The sequence below is a fragment of the Tachyglossus aculeatus genome, chromosome 14 (genome assembly GCF_015852505.1).
Source record: "Tachyglossus aculeatus isolate mTacAcu1 chromosome 14, mTacAcu1.pri, whole genome shotgun sequence".
In the NCBI taxonomy this organism is placed as follows: Eukaryota; Metazoa; Chordata; class Mammalia; order Monotremata; family Tachyglossidae; genus Tachyglossus; species Tachyglossus aculeatus.
In genome coordinates, this window is record NC_052079.1 from 50,398,734 (window position 1) to 50,418,840 (window position 20,107).

Genomic DNA, 20,107 nt, shown 5'->3' on the forward strand with positions numbered 1-20,107 from the left:
CCAGAGCTGATGAGGAGAAGCATGGGAAACCCCCACCCTGGGAGGGGTTGGGACTTAGCTGGCCACCACCAACTCGACAGCCAAAGGGGAGGAAGGGACTCAGGAAGGGCCTAGTCTGGGTTAGGGCACAGACGATCACAAGACGGAGACGAGAGAACTGGGCCCCTGTCCGGGGACTCGGCCGTCACCTTCCTCGCCTGAGAGGGGGAGAGGGGAGGATGGCACACCCGAGGGAGGGAGGAGAAACTAAGGCTTCATACACCCTCCCGACTGGAGTCCGATCTCTGCCTGCTCCTTCCTCTCGGGCCTCAGGCCCCTGGTGGCTTGGAGGCAGGGGTGGGAATGAGGAAGAAATAAAACCCGATTCTTTCCAGTGGCCCTGACTTCCCCACAACATTTAGAGCATAAATGTTGGGATGCTATACCTTGCCCCAGTGCTTAATCTATGCCGGTAATAACAACAAAACCAAAATCCTCCAGCCACAAAGGCATCCATTCAGTTGTGCCCAAACTCCTGCAACCCACCAAGCAGGAAATGAGCACTCTAAACAAATCAGTGGCAGTGCGGGGGGCACCTGAGCAAGAGCCTCTCTTCCCCCGTTTCCCTTGGCTCCAGGCCCACCACCTTCAGGAAGCCCTCCTTGGTTCACCTCGCCCATTCTCCAAACTGCCAGCTTGACTGATTCAACCGATCAATCGATGCTATTCATTGAGCGCTTACTATATGCGGAGCACTGTACCAAGTGCTTGGGAGAGCACAGCACGACGGAATTAGCAGGCATAGTCCATGCCCACAACAAGCTTACAGTCTTTTTGGTAACATGACTGTGTTCTCTGGGTCGGCCAGTCTGGTCTCCCCAATAAGAGGACCAGCTCCTTCAAGAAGGGGTCCGCGAATTCTCTCTAATGGGGCTCCCAGGAGCTTCCACTAGAACTCCTGCCCCTGTGGAAGGCCCACTGCTCCCTCTCCCTGCTTCCCTTGGCTCCCCCTTTTAGCCCTGGGAGGGGAGGGGGGACAGAAGGGAAGGATCCAGTGGGAAGGACTCCCACCCGTCAACAGCCCGGAGCGAGCGGGATTAGAGCAGTAGGGGAAGGGGGAGAGGGAAGGAACCCACACGGGACAGGAACTGGGTCCCATCTGATGTACTTGTACCTAATCCCGCCCTTAAAACGGTGCCTGACATATAGTAAATGCTTAGCCCACACCATCATTAATTACTACAGTGCTCTGCACATAGTAAGCACTCAAAAATACCACTGATTGATTAATCATCCATTAATTAAATGGGGCAAGACGGACAAGCGATGCCTTGGAGATACCTCCACACCACAGGCTCCAGGTGGCCCAGACAGATAAAGGCCCTGTTGCCTCTTTCCCCAGAAGCCTGGGATGCATGAGAGGACCAGAGGTGCCTTGTCACACCATTTCAGTGATGGATAGGGGTGTTCAACGGCCCCAGAAGCTTCCGTCCTTTAAACCAGACTGAAAGACCGCTACTTTCTCAAAACCTCCCAGAACCCCACGGTCCAAAGTCTGCCATCGCCATAGCAACGGCAAGCAACTTTGCCACGGAGGCACTTAACCCAGCTTGCTTGCTGATGTCACTAGCCGTTGCCAGGGAGACACCAAGTTCAGTGGGCTCTGGCTAAAGGAAGCAGCCATTCTGGGGAGTGGGACGAGCCAAAGAGGAGGGATAGTCAGGATGGGGTGGGGGAGGTTAACTCTGCACTTGTGATTTTGAAGGACCTTGTCTATTGCTATATTGTACTCTCTCAAGCGTTTAGCACAGTGCCCTGCACAAGGTAAGCGCTCAATAAAAGCGATCGACTGATTGACTGAGACACCCATCTGCGTGACGGACTCAGGGAATCCTCACTGTGGAGTCGGGGTCCGGCCCGCGCTAGCTCTCGCCCCAGCTGGGGGATTCCCGGGTCCTGATCGCATCACCCCGCCCGTGGCCAGAGAGCTTGTGCCGGCTTCGCCCCGATGAACCCCAGAACTGCCCGAGGGGAGGGGACGGGTGGAGCAGGGGGACTGCTGTCTACTAAGATGGAAATGTTGGTCACGAGCCCCGTGACTGAGGGACTCCAGCATCTTCTGGCTCGGCCACGAGTGATCTTAGTCGGGCAGTCGGCTGGAGGCGAGCTGAGCCGCTGGGAGTCACAGTCCAGGGTCGGGGGGATCTTTCCTGGGGCTGGGGTGGGGGTCCTCCAAGGGGCTGGGGCTTTTGGGAAACCCATGTGTTCCTGGCGCCTCAGTTCTAGCTGAAGCCACAGTTTTGTAACACAGAGGGAGAAGCCGGGGGCCGGATCCTGGACCACACAGGCCCGAGCGGCCTCCTGCCATGGGCAGTGGCCCGAGCCCCGATTGGGCCCCCCACTCCCGAGCTGAGCGAGCCAGTGGAAGGGTAGGACTGAGGCTTCAGGGAGGGCTTCTGTCACTCGACCTTTCCCCTCGCTGCTCCCCCATAATGGACTTGGGAGGAATGGACTCCACAACACACCAATGGGCCTCTCTCCAGGCTTGGCTGTTTAATCTCTGGTCTGACCACTGTCTTCCTTGTTTCAGACTTGGGGGCAGATGGCAGCTGAGGGGGCAGGGAGTGGGAACCACAAGAGGACCTGGTGGAGGATGGCAGGAGGGAGGCAGGAGAGCGAGCTTTGGGACTGAGGAAGGAAAATCCAGTTTTCTTCCTGCTTCAATCCAGAGGATCCCTGGGGGCCCCAACAATGAGTAGAACCAATAAATAGAATAAATAATAAATAAATAGATAAATAACGACACATAAATAATATAGGGGCAAGGAAGTCTGGGCCTGGAGCGGGAAGGGGAGGTGGGGGAGAAGAGCTTTCCGGCAGGGGTCAAGCTGCCCTTAGCTCAGGGCGGCTCTTCTGACCCCTTGCCCTCATGTGAGGCTGAGCTCAGCACCCTCACGGCACATGGGAGAAGGGAGACATTGGTCCCTTGAGCCACCCGGGGCAAACCCGACTGCCCTTTTCCTAAATGGTGTGGTGGGCAGGGGGCCCTGGCAGTTCTACAGGAAAGTCCTCGGGAAGAATCTAGACTAGGGTGAGCCGGCCAGGCCCCTTCCCTGGCAGGGGGGCCCACCCGCCACCCCAACCCCCTCCCCTCCCACCACCGCTCCAAGGCCCAGAGCTTTAGCAATGCCACCTGGCCCCCAGCATCGGACCGAGCTGGCACCAAGGCACGGGCAGAAGAACCCAAGAAGCCTCCACTCGGGCTCTTCTAACCCTAGCGCCCTCCAAATCCTCAATTCCCCCAGCTTCGGCCACCGGGAACGTTGCCCCAGGGTGAGCCGTGGCACGGCAAGAGAGGCACCGCCATCATTCCCCCACCCTCCCTCCCACTCCCTGCCCTTGGGCCCGATTTAAGGTTCGGGGGTCTTCCCCACACTCCACAAACAGGACATGAGACGCTTGGAAAAGGAGGTTGGGGGAGAGAGGGTGACCCCAGGCACCTGGAGGGAGATGGGAAGGAGATGGGATCAGGGGAGGGGAAGGCGCCTCCATCCCACTCCCCCAGGTGGATGAGGGATCCCCCTGAAAGTGGGAGGAGGGGAGGGCGGCTCCCCTCAGGCTTCGACTCTCCTGCTGCAGGCGTCAAAGGCCGTCCTGGTCGCCCCACCAATGGCCTCCACCACCTTGTCGTCCCAGGCGACGATGTTGCCCAGGAGGGGAGCTGTGCAGTTGGCGATGCCCAGGACCTGGCCAGGGGTCAGGATGTGGTCCCACAGGTTGAACTGGGATAGCTCCCCCACGAAAGCCTGGGTGGCGTCAAACCGGCCGCCAAAGGTGTCCTGTGCCCGAGACGGGGTAGGGTGCGGGTGAAGGGGGGCAAGGAGGAGCAGGAGGAGAGAGAGAGGAGCAGGAGGAGAGAAAGGAGAAGACCTATGGTCAACAAACAGCCCCTGGCTGCGCCCCAACCCATTATGGGGTCCCCGGGTGACCGCTACTGTTCCCTGCTAAGAGGACGTCCCCTTCCTTCTCTCCCCCTGACAATTCCCAGGTTGGCAGCTCGGGTGAGGCTCTGGCTAGAGGAGAATGACGAGACCTGCCCAGAGCTGCGAGGGCGGGAGAGAGGAAGTCAGGGGATCCGAGTTCTAATCCCAGCTCCGCCACTTGCCTGGTGTGTGACCTTGGGCAAGTCACTTCACGTCTCTGGGCCTCAATTTCCTCCTCTGTAAAATGGGGGTAAAACACTCATATTCCCCCGCCCTTACTACTGTGAGCCCATGTGGGACACGGACCATATCTAATCTCATTATCCTCTATCCACCGCAGCACTTAGTGCGGTGCTTGGCATACAGGATGTCCTTAACAAATACCACCATTATTGCTTTGATGATGATGATGATGATTACTAATGGGGACGGCTGAGCCGCTCAATAACGCTCCCTCTGGAGGGAGCCGGGGGGGTGAGGAGACCCTTGGTAGGGAAGGGAAGGTAGACAGTTTGGCTCTGAGAAGAAAACCACACAGATTGTTGGAGAGGGGAGGAGATGGAGTCTGATCTGATGGTTCATAAATCATCCTCAATGCCGGAGAGGAGAGGGTGCTGTGCCTGCCGGCCCCCGTCTCCTCCTGCCAGCCCGGCTCAGGGGGCTCACCTGCTCCTGGCCCAGGACCATGATCCCGTGGGGCTTGATGGGATGCCAAGCGGCCAGGTTCTCGCCTGAGCCGCGCAGCTCGCCGTCCTGGTACGCTGACCACAGGCCGTCCCGCGTGGTCCAGGCCACGCAGATATGATGCCAAATTCCTTCCTTCATGTTCAGGGGCAGCTGCGCCACCTGGGAACCCCCGAGACCCGCTGTCAGCCTCACCCGAGCCAGGAGCCCCGGGGCCTGGCACACGCCTCAGGACTGTCACACCCAACCGATGAACCAAAGGGAGGACCCCGGGGTGGGGGTGCTTCATTGTTCCCCGGGTGTTTCAATGCCCGATGCCCCTCTCCACAGCCTCCCTCCCTCAGAGGGAACTCCCTCCCCACAGCAGGTACCTCATTTTCCAATCCAGAGTTGCAAATCCAATCCTGGATCTCCCACAAATTGGCAGAGGAGCAAGGGAAGGAGAAAGGAGGGGGAACCCCCACACACGCCCCCGCTATGATACCCCCAGGGCCCAGAGGCCACGCCCCAGGAGGGGCCCTAGGGGCTGCTGGCTCCCTAGGGCGGGGAAGACTGAGGAAGGGTGAGGAGGCGGCTCAGCCAGGAGCCGCTCTGATTTAAGAGGTGGCAGTGGGCAGAAGCAGACCACACTGGCAAAGGGAGCCTGGCATCCTGGCCCCACGTTCAGGGCTCACGGCCCAGTGTGAGGAGGGGATGAGTCGTCTGCCTCCGGAGAAAGCCAGAGGGGAACACGCCCTCCAGTCTCCCAGACTTGCCCTTCCTTGGGTCAGTCAATCGTATTTATTAAGCGCTCACTACGGGCACAGCACTATACTAAGCGCTTAGGTCACATAGCGAGGAAGGATCTGGGGGCGGGAGGGCCCGGGAGATGGGCTGTGTGGCAGGAAGCTCTGGGGAGGCTTAGCAGGGGCCCGCCTACCTTATCGTTGATGAGCAGTTCCATGGGGTTGTTCCCCCATTCCAGCAGCACGATCTCATTGGCCTGCCCGGGCACCGAGTAAGAGAAGGGGGTGCCCAGACCCGACCCGCCGGACTTGGAACGGAGCCACACGCAGATGGTGAAGGAGTAGAGTTCGGGAAGCGTCTTGCGCACACGGGCATACATGTAGTTGTTCCGCATGGGGATACTGACCTTGAAGGCATCCGGGGGGCTGAAGGCTGGGCCCTCTGGCAGGGGGAAAGCAGGGAGGGGACGGTGAAAATGAGCAGGAATCCCCAGACCGCGGCGGTCATCAAGCGGGCAGATGGGCACGGCCGGGCAAGGGGCACCGGAAGGGCCGGACGCCAGACCGGCTCTTTGAGGAAGCTGGCGGGGTTCACAGTGACAGCTTGGATGTTAGGGGCAGAGAGGGTGCCCAGGAGAGATGGATCAGGCACAGACCGGGGTGAGCCTTGGTTTTGGGCTTGGTGACGGGGGAGTCCCGAAGGGGACATCCCCCCACCCCCGCCTCCTCCGCCATTCCTTGCTCCGGACTGGCCGCCGTTACGGTCGGAGGAACGGACTCGCCACAGCCCACCCCTGCCCGTTCCCTTATTCCCGAAACCCGCTGAGGCCGCCATCTGCCCGCCGCCTCCCTCCGAGCACCAGTGGGCGAGAGCTGGAGACTCGGGAGGGGGGGGATGGAGCTGCTGCTGAGTGCGGTGGGCGTTTATGGGAGAGGGGCCAGACCTCCAACTGGCTTAGCCCACTCTTCTGGGCACGGCAGGCGCTCGATTAATACAAGTGAAGGATGACTAACTGTAATAACAACTGTGGTATTTGTTGAGTGCTCATTATATGTCAAGCACTGGACTAAGTGCTAGGGTAGCTACAAGATTATCACGTGGGCCCCAGGGAGGGAGAACACAGGTTCCCGTTTTACAGGTAGGGTAACTGAGGCGAAGGGAAGGAAAGCAGCATGGCCCAGTGTGCTGTGTCCTAATCCCAGCTCCACCCCTTGTCTGCTGTGTGACCCTGGGCAAGACACTTAACTTCACTGTGCTTGGGTTACCATACCTGTAAAAATGGGGATGAAGATTGTAGGCCCCCTGTGGAACAGGGACTGCGTCCAACCTGATTAGTTTCTGTATCTATCCCAGTTCTTAGTCCAGCGCCAGGCATATAGTAAACGCTTAACAAATACCATAAAAAAAAGCGACTTGCCCGAGGTCACACAGGAGGCAAGAGGCAGCGTGGCTCAGTGGAAAGAACACGGGCTTTGGAGTCAGAGGTCATGGGTTCGAATCCCAGCTCCGCCACTGGCAGCTGTGTGACTTTGGACAAGTCGCTTCACTTCTCTGGGCCTGAGGTACCTCATCTGTAAAATGGGGGTGAAGACTGTGAGCCCCCCGTGGGACAACCTGATCACCTTGTAACCTCCCCAGCGCTCAGAACAGTGCTTTGCACATAGTAAGCGCTTAATAAATGGCGTTATTATTATTATTAAGAAGGGAAGCTGGAATTAGAACGCGGGTCCTCCAGCTCCTAGCCTCTTGCTCTCTGTACTAGCCACACTGCTTTTCTGACTGTTGTTCGACAGCCCCCCCCAGGCTCGGATGCCGCTGGGGATGGGAGCCAGCCGTCCCGTCCTGCCCTACTCCCTTCCCGGCCCCGCCGGCCACCCACCGTGCTCCAGCTCGGCCACCCGGTTCTGCAGGGCGTTCAGCTCCTTCTCCACCTCCTGGCGTTGCTGATGGTTGTTGCTGCTCAGGGAGGAGCGTTCCTTCTCCAGGGCCTCGATCTTGGCCAGGAGCTGGCCCTCCAACTCCTCCATCTTGGAGTGGAGGGCATCCCGGGGCTGGTGAGGCGGCGCGGAGGACGAGGAGTTCCCGTGGGGCGGGAGTTCCTGCTGGAAAAGGGGAGAAAAATGGGGCCGACTCACTCTGTGGTCCGCCCTCCCTCCGCTCCCCATCTCCCGCGGGCCCTGTGCTCTCCCTTCCGTCGTTCAAACAGCCCCCAAACCCACCTCCTCCTCCAGGAGGCCTTCCCTGACTAACAAAGATGGGAGGCTACCTTTCTCTTCTCATTCATTCATTCATTCAATCGTATTTATTGAGCGCTTACTGTGTGCAGAGCACTGTACTAAGCGCTTGGGAAGTACAAGTTGGCAACATATACAGACGGTCCCTACCCAACAGCGGGCTCACAGTCCGCTGTCACAATGAATGGACACTTCCTACAGGACAAAGCTCTAACGGAGACCTGCTCCCTGCCCAGCCTCGGTCAGTTGGGCTAATTCTGGCCAGCAAGAAGATTAGCTCGTAAACCGGCTCTGCCAATTGTCAGCTGTGTGACCCTGGGCAAGTCACTTCACTTCTCTGTGCCTCAGTTACCTCACCTGGAAAATAGGGACTAAGACTGTGAGCCCCACCGTGGGACAACCTGATCACCTTGTAACCTCCCCAGTGCTTAGAATAGTGCTTTGCACACAGTAAGCGCTTAATAAATGTCTTTATTATTACCTTGAGGACCTGGATCGGGTCTAAAAACTCTATAAGTCCCCAAACCTGGTGCAGTTTGACCCCGGGGAGATGGATCAGCTCCAGGTCTGCTCCCCAGGAGAGCGAATTAATATGGTCCCTGCCTCCTGCATGACCTCGGCTGAGTCACTTCACTCCACTGGGCCTCAGTTTCCTCACCTGTAAAATGGAGATTCGATACCTGCTCTCCCTCCTCCTCTGATTGCGAATCCTGTGGAGGACGGGGTTTGCATCCGACCTGATTATCTTGTCTCTAACCCAGAGCTTGGCACTTAGTAATCGCTCTACAACTACCACAGATATTAATTATTGACTCAGAGCCAGGATTCCGCCTGTGCCAAGACCACCTGGAGACCACGGCTCCTCCCGACGTCCACCGCCCTCGTGACCGGGCCCTACTACGCAGACGAGGATGCCTGGTGTCTGGAAGGAGACGGCCTCGCCCCCGGCACCTAAAGCTAGCCAGGGAGACGGACAACCTTGGGGACGCTGTCGGTGGCCACAAAGAGGTGAGGAATGTTCCGGAGGGTCTTTGGGGAATCTGGCAGGATCCCGCTGTCTGGATTTTGGTGCTCAGCCTAGCCCGGCCACAGATCGGAGAGGCAGGATGCACCCGCGGCGTCCCAGGGGAGGGTCCCGGAGAGGGGTCCAGGAGAGGTGGTGAGGGGTGAATGAGGAGAACACGGGCCTGGGACTCCTCACCTCACCTCCTCCAGGAGGCCTTCCCAGACTGAGCCCCTTCCTTCCTCTCCCCCTCGTCCCCCTCTCCATCCCCCCCATCTTACCTCCTTCCCTTCCCCACAGCACCTGTATATATGTATATATGTTTGTACATATTTATTACTCTATTTATTTATTTATTTTATTTGTACATATCTATTCTATTTATTTTGTTAGTATGTTTGGTTTTGTTCTCTGTCTCCCCCTTTTAGACTGTGAGCCCACTGTTGGGTAGGGACTGTCTCTATATGTTGCCAATTTGCACTTCCCAAGCGCTTAGTACAGTGCTCTGCACATAGTAAGCGCTCAATAAATACGATTGATGATGATGATGATGATGGGACTCAGGAGAGCTCTGCCACTTGTCTGCTGTGTGGCCTTGGGCAAATCACTTCATTTTTTTCTTAATGGTATTTATTAAGCGCTTACTAAGTGCAAAGCACTGTTCAATCAATCAATCGTATTTATTGAGCGCTTACTGTGTGCAGAGCACTGTACTAAGCGCTTGGGAAGTACAAGTTGGCAACATATAGAGATGGTCCCTACCCAACAGTGGGCTCACAGTCTAGAGGACCTGGGGAGGTTACAAGGTGATCAGGTTGTCCCACGCGGGGGCTCACAGTCTTAATCCCCATTTTACAGATGAGGGAACTGAGGCACAGATGTTGCCAACTTGGACTTCCCAAGCGCTTAGTCCAGTGCTCTGCACACAGTAAGTGCTCAATAAATACGATTGAATGAATGAATGAATGAATGAAATAACCTGCCAAAGTCCCTCAGTTCCCTCATCATCATCATCAATCGTATTCATTGAGCGCTTACTATGTGCAGAGCACTGTACTAAGCGCTTGGGAAGTACAAATTGGCAACATATAGAGACAGTCCCTACCCAACAGTGGGCTCACAGTCTAAAAGGGGGAGACAGAGAACAAAACCAAACATACTAACAAAATAAAATAAATAGTAATAAAATGAATGAGGGAAGTGGCGGAGCTGGGGTTAGAATCCAGGTCCTTCTGACCCCCCGGGCTCCTGCTCCATCCACTCGGCCGCACTGCTACTCGGGGTCCTTGCCTCTCTATGTAAAAGAGGGTCAGGAGGCGGAACATCCCCATGGGGGTCCCCAGCTCCGGGTTCGAGAGTTAATCCACGGCTGAAGGTCCGCCACCTCTTCTCTCCCGTGGGATTCCTGACCTGGAGAATCGGGCCTGCCCCCGGATCTGTAAAACCGTGAAGCCCTATGTGGGACAGGCACTACGTCCAATCCGATTACCTTGTATCTACCCCGGCGCTCAATAAAGTGCTTGGCACACAGTAAGTGCTGAACAAATACCATTATTATTATTAACTCTTCCCTCCTGTCCCTCCTTTGGTCTAGACTGTTTGTTTTGTGGTATTTGTTAAGCGCTTACTATGTGTCCAACACTGTTCTAAGCGCTGGGGTTGGTAGAAGTCAATTAGGTTGGACACAGTCCTATCCTGCACGGGGCTCACAGTCTAAGTAGGACAGAGACTGCCGTTAGGGCCGCGGGGCCGACGCTGTCGACAATTTCTATCAATAATGGGTAACATTCAGGCTGATAATAAGCCGCAGAATTAGAACCACGGGGCCAATACTGTCAACAGTTTTTATGAATAATGGGTAATAGGCTGATAAGAAGCCACGGAATATTCCATAATAACCTCTTCCCCAAAAGGTTTAACATGCTTTATGGCTTTATCACATTTCCCAGAACCCCCTGGTCTTTCCCGCCCGGCATCAACCCTGCAGCAGGGCTCCCCTGGGCCCCGCGCAATTTCTGCAGCCCGACATCTTTTAGACTGGGAGCCCACTGTTGGGTAGGGACTGTCTCTGTATGTTGCCAATTTGTACTTCCCAAGAGCTTTGTACAGTGCTCTGCACATAGTAAGCGCTCAATAAATACGATTGATGATGATGATCCGGGCCCGCACGGCCGCCTCCGTCTTCCGGACTTAAGGCAGACAGAGCAGAATCCCGCAAAATAGGAAGGCTGGAGCAGAGAAAGGATCTGGCCCTGCCGATGAGCCATCGCTGCTGGGGAGATACTGACAGCCTTTCCCGGTGTACAATCCCCATCCTATCCCTGCCCCACAGGGAAACTGAGGGAGAGCATGGATCTGGGCCTCCTCTGCCCTTTGGGCGGTCCTGGGTTGGACTTTGGGGCCTCCACCTTGTGCTGCCCAATAATCATCTCACAGGGAGGAAAGTGTGTCCAGGAGAGGAGTTACAGCCAGAGGCAAAATGTCCCTGCCCTCGAGGAGCTTGCCATCCAATCCAGGAGATCACAACCACGGCTTTCGGGCTGGTAAAGAGAAGCAGCGTGGCTCAGTGGAAAGAGCCCGGGCTTTGGAGTCAGAGTTCATGGGTTCAAATCCCGGCTCCGCCACTTGTCAGCTGTGTGACTTTGGGCAAGTCACTTCACTTCTCTGGGCCTCAGTTCCCTCATCTGTAAAATGGGGGTGAAGACTGTGAGCCCCCCATGGGACAACCTGATCACCTTGTAACCTTCCCAGCGCTTAGAACAGTGCTTTGCACAGAGTAAGCGCTTAATAAATGCCAACATCATCATCAAAGAGAAGCAACGAGGTGGGGGGTGAGGAGAAGCCCGCAGCACTTGGATTTGCATCCTTTATTCACCCCTCCCTCGGCATTTACGTCCATATCCACAATTTATTGATTTACAGTAAGGTCAGTCTCCCCCTCTAGACTGAAGGCTCGTTTTTTGGTGTTTTTTTTTAATGGCATTTATGCTCGTTGTGGGCAGGGAATGGTGTCTACCAACTCTGTTGTATTGTCCTCTTCCATTTATGCCATTTATGTTCATTGTGGGCAGGGAATGGTGTCTACCAACTCTGTTGTCCTCTTCCAAGCACTTAGTAAAGCGCTCTGCACACAGTACATGCTCAATAAATACCACTGATTGAACGTGTCAATACGGAAAGCAGGAGACGGGAGAGGGAAGAGGTCAAGAGTTGACTTAGTCCCCTCTTTTCCCAGGCCCAGCTAGCATTCTGTCCGGCTCTAGGTTTTTCCTAGATTTTTTTGTTTTCAATCTCTCCCTTCCTCTCCTCCACCTTCCAAGTCCTCTCCCGCTGGACAGGCAAAGCAGAGGTCAGAGGCAAGGGTCTGGGTGCGGTTGTATTATACTCTCCCCCAAGCTGTAAGCACGGTGCTCGGCACGTAGTAAGCGCTCAATAGATACCACTGATGATTGACTGATTCCGGGGACGCCCGGAGAGAGAGCTAGAAGACCCAGGTCATTGGAGAAGCAGAGCGGCTCAGTGGAAAGAGCGTGGGCTTGGGAGTCAGAGGTCACGGGTTCTAATCCCGGCTCCGCCACTAGTCAGCTGTGTGACTTTGGGCAAGTCACCTAACTTTTCTGGGCCTCAGTTCCCTCATCTGTAAAATGGGGATTAAGACTGTGAGCCCCACGTGGGACAACCTCATGACCTTGTATCTACCCCAGAGCTTAGAACAGTGCTTGGCACGTAGTAAACGCTTAACAAATACCAACATTATTATTATTATTGGTTGGTTCATCCAGGGAGTGTCCTCGGCTCTTTGCTCTGCTCTCTCCCTCCTTGTTTTGAATGGGGAGGTGAGGCAGGAAGGGCAGAGTAGAGCTGGGTCTCCAGATTGCAGGGCTCCAGGTTGGCATCTCCTCCACCATCCCATTCAGAGGTCTTGGGGGGCAGCTCAGTTCTGAGGGAAGCAGAGTGGCCTAGCGGATAGAGCACAGGCCTGAGTGTCAGAAGGACCTGGGTTCTAATCCCAGCTCCGCCACTTGTCTGCCGTGTGACCTTGGGCAAGGCACTTCACTTCTCTGTACCTCAGTTTCATTATTTGTAAAATGGGGACTGTGAGCCCCATGAGGGTCAGGGATTGTGTCCAAACTGATTAACTTGTATCTAACTCAATGCTAAGTACAGTGTCTGGCACCAAGTGCTTAACAAACACTATTAAAAAAAAAACCAACAAAAAACTGGAAAAATGGGGTGGTTAGTTGGGATTCATTCAATCATTCAATCGCATTTAGACTGTGAGCCCACTGTTGGGTAGGGACTGTCTCTATATGTTGCCAATTTGTACTTCCCAAGCTCTTAGTACAGTGCTCTGCACATAGTAAGCGCTCAATAAATACGATTGATGATGATGATGATGATTTATTGAGCGCTTACTGTGTGCAGAGCACCGTACTAAGCACTTGGGAAGTACAAGTCGGGGATGATTCCAACTTGGAAATGCATCACGCTGTCAGAACTCTCCCTGCCCTGCCCCTCCTCCCGAGACGGCCGCTTCCCACGGGAACAGCCGGGAACACGTCTTCGTCCCTGTTGCCCACCCCCGCCGGAGCCGGGGAGCCAGATTGTCCTCTGCCGCGGAGGGGGAAGAGGAGGATGGAGATGCAGCTTCTGCAGGCTTCCTACCCCCTCCCTGCCAGGGTCCACCGTCTGTGCCTCCGCGGGGGCGGCTAGAGGCCTGGAGAGAAGTAGCCAGGCATGTAGACAGTGTGGGGGCATGGAGGGGGATGGGGAAAGGAAGCCAGACCGAGGAGGGGCAGAGGACTGGGAGAGAGTACAGACTTTAAGCTACCAGTCCCTTGGCTTTCCGATCAGATGTAATAATAATGATAACGGCCATATTTGTTAAGCATTGGGGAGGGTACAAGCAAATCGGGTTGGACGCAGTCCCTGTCCCATGTGGGGCTCACAGTCTCACTCCCACTCTCTCCTTGACCCCCTCCAATCTGGCTTCCGTCCCCTACACTCCACCGAAACTGCCCTCTCAAAGGTCACCAATGACCTCCCTCTTGCCCAATCCAATGGCTCCCACTCTATCCTATTATCCTCCTCGACCTCTCAGCTGCCTTCGACACTGTGGCTCTCCCCCTTCTCCTCAACACGCTATCCAACCTTGGCTTCACAGACTCCATCCTCTCCTGGTTCTCCTCTCATCTCCCCGGCCGTTCATTCTCAGTCTTTTTTGTGGGCTCCTCCTCCCCCTCCCATCCCCTTACTGTAGGGGTTCCTCAAGGATCAGTTCCTGGTCCCCTTCTGTTCTCTATCTACACTCACGCCTTCGGTGAACTCATTCACTCCCGCGGCTTCAACTATCCTCTCTACGCTGATGACACACAAATCTACATCTCCGCTCCTGCTCTCTCTCCCTCCCTCCAGGCTCGTATCTCCTCCTGCCTTCAGGACATCTCCATCTGGATGTCTGCCCACCATCTAAAACTCAATATGTCCAAGACTGAACTCCTTGTCTTCCCTCCCAAACCCTGTCCTCTCCCTGACTTTCCCGTCTCTGTAGACGGCACTACCCTCCTTCCCGTCTCGCAAGCCCGCAACTTTGGTGTCATCCTCGACTCCGCTCTCTCGTTCACCCCACACATCCAAGCCGTCACCAAAACGTGCCGGTCTCACCTCCGCAACATTGCCAAGACCCGCCCTTTCCTCTCCATCCAAACCGCTACCTTGCTGGTTCAATCTCTCATCCTATCCCAACTGGATTACTGCATCAGCCTCCTCTCTGATCTCCCATCCTCCTGTCTCTCCCCGATTCAGTCTATACTTCACTCTGCTGCCCAGATTATCTTTGTACAGAAATGCTCTGGACATGTCACTCCCCTCCTCAAAAATCTCCAGTGGCTGCCTGTCAACCTACAAATCGAGCAAAAACTCCTCACTCTCGGCTTCAAGGCCGTCCATCACCTCTCCCCCTCTTACCTCACCTCCCTCCTCTCCTTCTCCAGCCCAGCCCGCCCCCTCCACTCCTCTGCCACCGCTAACCTCCTCACTGTGCTTCGTTCTCGCCCGTCCCGCCGTCAATCCCCGGCCCACGTCCTTCCCCTGGCCTGGAATGCCTTCCCTCCACACATCTGCAGGAGCTAGCTTTCTTCCTCCCTTCAAAAACCCTAATGAGAGCTCACCTCCTCCAGGAGGCCTTCCCAGACTGAGCCCCCTTTTTCCTCTCCTCCTCCTCATCACCCCCACCCCCACCAGCCCTACCTCCTTCCCCTCCCCACAGCACTTATATATATTTGTACAGAATTATTACTCTATTTTATTTGTACATATTTACTATTCTATTTATTTTGTTAATGATGTGCATATAGCTATAATTCTATTCTGATGATTTTGACACCTATGTATTTTGTTTTGTTGTCTGTCTCCCCGTTCTGGACTGTGAGCCGGTTGCTGGGTAGGACCGTCTCTATAAGTTGCCAACTTGTACTTCCCAAGTGCTTAGTACAATGCTCTGCACACAGTAAGCGCTCAATAAATACGACTGACTGAATGAATGAATTTTACAGATGAGGTAACTGAGGTTCAGAGAACTGAAGTGACTTCCCCAAGTTCGCACAGCAGAGAAGTGGCGGAGACGGGATTAGAACCCACAACCTTCTGTTTCCCAGGCCAGTGCTCTATCCACTAGATGTGAGGTCGAGGACGGAAAGTGCTGGAGGACCTCCCTGTGGGCAGGAAACCTACCAACTCTGTCACACTGAACTCTCCCAAGTGCTTAGCAGAGTGCTCTACACACAATGAGTGCTCAATAAATACAACTGACTGACTAAAGTGTTGGCTGAGCTGATTAGCAGTTCATCCCGTAGTTAGTCCAAAGAGAACCCGGCCAGGAAATAGCACAACTGCTACAAATCGAGATTTTTTTCCCCCCGGGTTTGGGTAACTTCCTGGAGAAGTCACTTCAGCTTGGCACCAGGAGAGATTTGTCGCGCTGGGAAGGGGGAGAGGGCCTGGGAACTTTTCCTGATGAAAAAAGTCAGGATACCTGGCATCGACTTATTTGGGGAAGGACGGTCAGTGTTGAGGAGAGAGGACAACGGCCTGAGGATATAGAACGGGCAGACCAAAGCTGTGGACCAGCTCAGTGGAAAAAGTGTAGGCTTGGGAGTCCCTTCTAGACTGTGAGCCCACTGTTGGGTAGAGACTGTCTCTATGTGTTGCCAACTTGTACTTCCCAAGCGCTTAGTACAGTGCTCTGCACACAGTAAGCGCTCAATAAATAGGATTGATTGATTGGGAGTCAGAGGTCATGGGTTCCAATCCCCGCTCTGCCACGGTTGGGTAGGGACCGTCTCTATATGTTGCCAACTTGGACTTCCCAAGCGCTTAGTACAGTGCTCTGCACACAGTAAGCGCTCAATAGATACAATTGAATGAACATGTCTGCTGTGTGACCTTGGGCAAGTCACTTGGCTTCTCGGAGCCTCAGTTCCCTCATCCCTCAGCCCAGCGCTTAGAACAGTGCTTTGCACATAGTAAGCGCTTAATAAAAGCCATTATTATTATTATCTGTAAAATGGGGATTAAGGCTGTGGGCCCCACGTGGGACAACCCAATTACCTTGTATTTACCCCAGCGCTTAGAACAGTGCTTCGCACATAGTAAGCGCTTAACAAATGCCATTATTATTATTATTATTCTTATAATATCAGGCAGTCCAGCCCTAAGCATCCTGATGGTTGCTAAGAACAGGAACCATCTCTCGGCTCTGCCACTTAATAATAATTAAGTAATAATTAAGTAATAATATTATGGCATTTGTTATGCAGTTACTATGTGCAAAGCACTGTTCTAAGTGCTGGGGAGGTTACAAGGCAATCAGGTTGTCCCAGAAGGGACTCACAGTCTTGATCCCCATTTTACAGATGAGGTAACTGAGGCACAGAGAAGTGAAGTGACTTGCCCAAAGTCACACAGCTGACAGTCGGCAGAGCCAGGATTTGAACCCATGACCTCTGACTCCAAATCCCGTGCTCTTTCCATTGAGCCACGCTGCTTCTCAGTAAGTGCTTCTCACTCGTCTGCTGTGTGACCCTGGGCAAGCCACCTAACTTCTCTGTGCCTCAGTTTCCTCATCTGTAAAATGGGGATTAAGACTGTGAGCCCCACTTGGGACAACCTGATTACCTTGTTTCTATCCCAGCACTTAGTACAGTGCTTAGCACATAATAAGAGCTTAACAAACACCATAATTATTATTCTAATTATTATCTCTCGGTTCCTCCAGACATCCTGTTACCACAGCCAGGGCTGGGCAGGGCATTGGTCTGATGCAGAAATAGCTCTGCTGATGGGTTTAGAACAAGTGAAAGTTCTAGTAATAATAATAATAATAATAAATAGTGGCATTTGTTAAGTGCTTACTATGTGCCAAGCACTGTTCTAAGTGCTAGGGTAGATACAAGGTAATCAGGTAAATGGCATTTGTTAAGTGCTTACTATGTGCCAAGCACTGTTCTAAAGTAATCAGGTTGTCCCACGTGGGGCTCAGGGTCTTAATCCCCATTTTACAGATAAGGTAACTGAAGCTCAGAGAAATTAAATGGCTTGCCCAAAGTCACCCAGCTGACAAGTGGCCAAGGCGGAATTAGAACCCACGACCTCTGACTCCCAAGCCCGGGATCTTTCCACTGATCCACGCTGCCTCTCATGTCAAAGCAGAGTCACGATGGGACCCAGCTGGGCCTCCAGGTTCACGCTCAGCTACTGACTTGCTGTCTGCCTTTCAGGAACCCTCAGTTTCCCCCCTCGCGATGGGGGCCGAAGAGAGGCCAGATGACAATGTTTACGAAGCGACTCCCCCGCAGAAGCTCAGACTTCGGTACCAGGCTGCCATCCTGTCCCTCTTTCGTCCAGGACCGAATCATTCCCAGAGCATCCCCAGGCGCGGCTCCGCCATGGGAACATTGCGGGGGGCAAGAGCGACAGCGCGTCACGAGGTGGGCGAGAACAGGAGCTATGTCTCCCACCGCGATCTCCGAGCAGGAGAGGGAGGGCGGGGGGTTGGGGAGGCTTGCGGATCAGCAGGGGCCATGGCAGGGGTGGGGGGCATCTGGTGGCTCAACCAGCCTGGGCGTCCCACGCGGAACAGAGGCGTCGGAGAAGGAGTGGGACCCCAATGCTTTCCCAATCTGCCAGCCCGGGGGGGAAGCTGGCATTTTTGAGTTTTGGATTTGCTGCCAAGAGAGCCCACTGCACTTTATTTAAAGCGATAAAGGGATGGGAAAACATCAAGCTCATCACCTAATGGGTCGGAAAATTGGTTTCCTCTTCTTTGCTCATCTCTCCCGGCACCCCCCCGGCTTGTCACAGTCTTCTAGACTGTGAGCCCACTGTTGGGTAGGGACTGTCTTTATATGTTGCCGACTTGTATTTCCCAAGCGCTTAGTACAGTGCTCTGCACACAGTAAGCGCTCAATAAATACGATTGATTGATTGATTGATTGTCCCCGCTCCATCCCTAAGCCCCGCCACCCAGATCCCAATCCTTCCCTTGAACGGATTCTCATAGGGACTAATGCCTTTCCAGTCCAGTACAGTGCTCTGCACACAGAAAGCGCTCAATAAATACAATTGATTGATTGATTGATTGTCCCCGCTCCATCCCTAAGCCCCGCCACCCAGATCCCAATCCTTCCCTTGAACGGATTCTCATAGGGACTAATGCCTTTCCAGTCTAGTACAGTGCTCTGCACACAGTAAGCGCTCAATAAATACGATTGATTGATTGATTGATTGTCCCCGCTCCATCCCTAAGCCCCGCCACCCTGATCCCAATCCTTCCCTTGAACGGATTCTCATAGGGACTAATGCCTTTCCAGTCCAGGCTTCTCTTAGTCGGGAATGACCGGACAGGAAACCTGCAGGTTACCAGGAAGCGGGTCAGTGCCACCTGGTACTAAACAATAATAATAATAATGGTATTTGTTAAGCGCTTACTATGTGCCAAGCACTGTTCTAAGCACCGGGGTAGATCCAAGGTAATCAGGTTGTCCCACGTGGGGCTCAGTCTTCATCCCCATTTGACAGACGAGGTCACCGAGGCCCAGAGAAGTGAAGAGTCTTGCCCAAAGTCATACAGCTGACAAGCGGCGGAGCCGGGATTAGAACCCATGACCTCTGTCTCCCAAACCTGGGCTCGTCCCACTAAGCCACGCAGCTTCTCGTAATAATAATGACGGCATTTGTTGAGCGCTTAATATGTGCCAAGCACCGTTCTAAGCGCCGGGGTAGATACAAGGTAATCAGGTTGCCCACGAGGGGCTCACAGTCCCAATCCCCATTTTCCATATGAGGGACGGGAGAAGTAATAATAATTACGGTAGTTGGGTGGTTATTATGCACCAAGCACTGTGCTAAACGCTTGGGGTAGATCTAAGGTAGAAAGGAAGATGCCGCAGTTTAAGAGGTCTGAGAGCCAGGCTGGCCCCCCGGAGAAGGGTATGAGGGAGGGCTTCCTCTTGGCTGGCTACTGGTCCTTTGGGCTACAGACCATCTGGGGAAGCATCTTTCTTCGTCTCACCCTCTCCAAGATGTGTCGTGGGGCTGGGGGGGGTGTGAGGGAAGGAATCCAGATTGCTTCCCTCCGCCCAGCCACCCAGTTTCAAAATGGAACTGAGACCGTTGGCCATAAGAGGTGGGTCAGTCGTATTTACTGAGCGCTTACTAGTAGCATGACACTCTACTAAGTGCTTGGGAGAGTACAGCAATATAATAATAATAATAATGATGGCATTTGTTAAGCTCTGACTATGTGCAGAGCACTGTTCTAAGCGCTGGGGGGGATACAAGGTGATCAAGGTGTCCCACTTGGGGCTCACAGTCTTAATCCTGATTTTAAAGATGAGGGAACTGAGGCTCAGAGAAGTCGCCCAAGGTCACACAGCAGACGTGGTGGAGCCATATAACAGACATTCCCTGACCTCAAAGAGCTTTCAGTCGAGAGGAGGAGACAGACATTAATATAAATTCAGAGCCCACTGTTGGGTAGGGACTGTCTCTATATGCTGCCAATCTGTACTTCCCAAGGGCTTAGTACAGTGCTCTGCACACAGTAAGCGCTCAATAAATACGATTGATGATGATGATGATTCATTCATTCAATCGCATTTATTGAGCGCTTACTGTGCATACAGCACTGTACTAAGTGCTTGGGAAGTACAAGTTGGCAACATAGAGAGACGGTCCCTACCCAACAGCGGGCTCACAGTCTAGAAGGGGGAGACAGAGAACAAAACAAAACATATTACCAAATAAAATAAATAGAATAAATACGTACGAATAAAACAGAGTAATAAATACGTACAAACATATATACATATATACAAGTGCTGTGGGGAGGGGAAGGAGGTAAGGAGGAAGAGGAAGGAGGGGGCTCGGTCTGGGAATAAAATTACAGATAGGTACGTAAGTGCTGTGCTCAGTGGAAAGAGCCCGGGCTTTGGAGTCCA

At 53.8% G+C, this 20,107-nt stretch overlaps 1 protein-coding gene across 1 annotated transcript in view; it reads right to left on the bottom strand.

The window, feature by feature from the left end:
• Positions 1-3,367: 3,367 nt before the first annotated feature.
• NPTXR (neuronal pentraxin receptor) overlaps positions 3,368-20,107 on the bottom strand; it is a 29,420-nt gene continuing 12,680 nt past the window's right edge. The window contains exons 3-6 of the mRNA XM_038756082.1: positions 7,252-7,474; positions 5,566-5,813; positions 4,629-4,808; positions 3,368-3,818 (exon numbers count right to left, since the gene is read on the bottom strand). Of these exons, the coding sequence (XP_038612010.1) occupies positions 3,594-3,818; positions 4,629-4,808; positions 5,566-5,813; positions 7,252-7,474 (876 nt within the window). The 3' untranslated portion in view covers positions 3,368-3,593. The remainder of the gene's footprint in view (positions 3,819-4,628; positions 4,809-5,565; positions 5,814-7,251; positions 7,475-20,107) is intronic.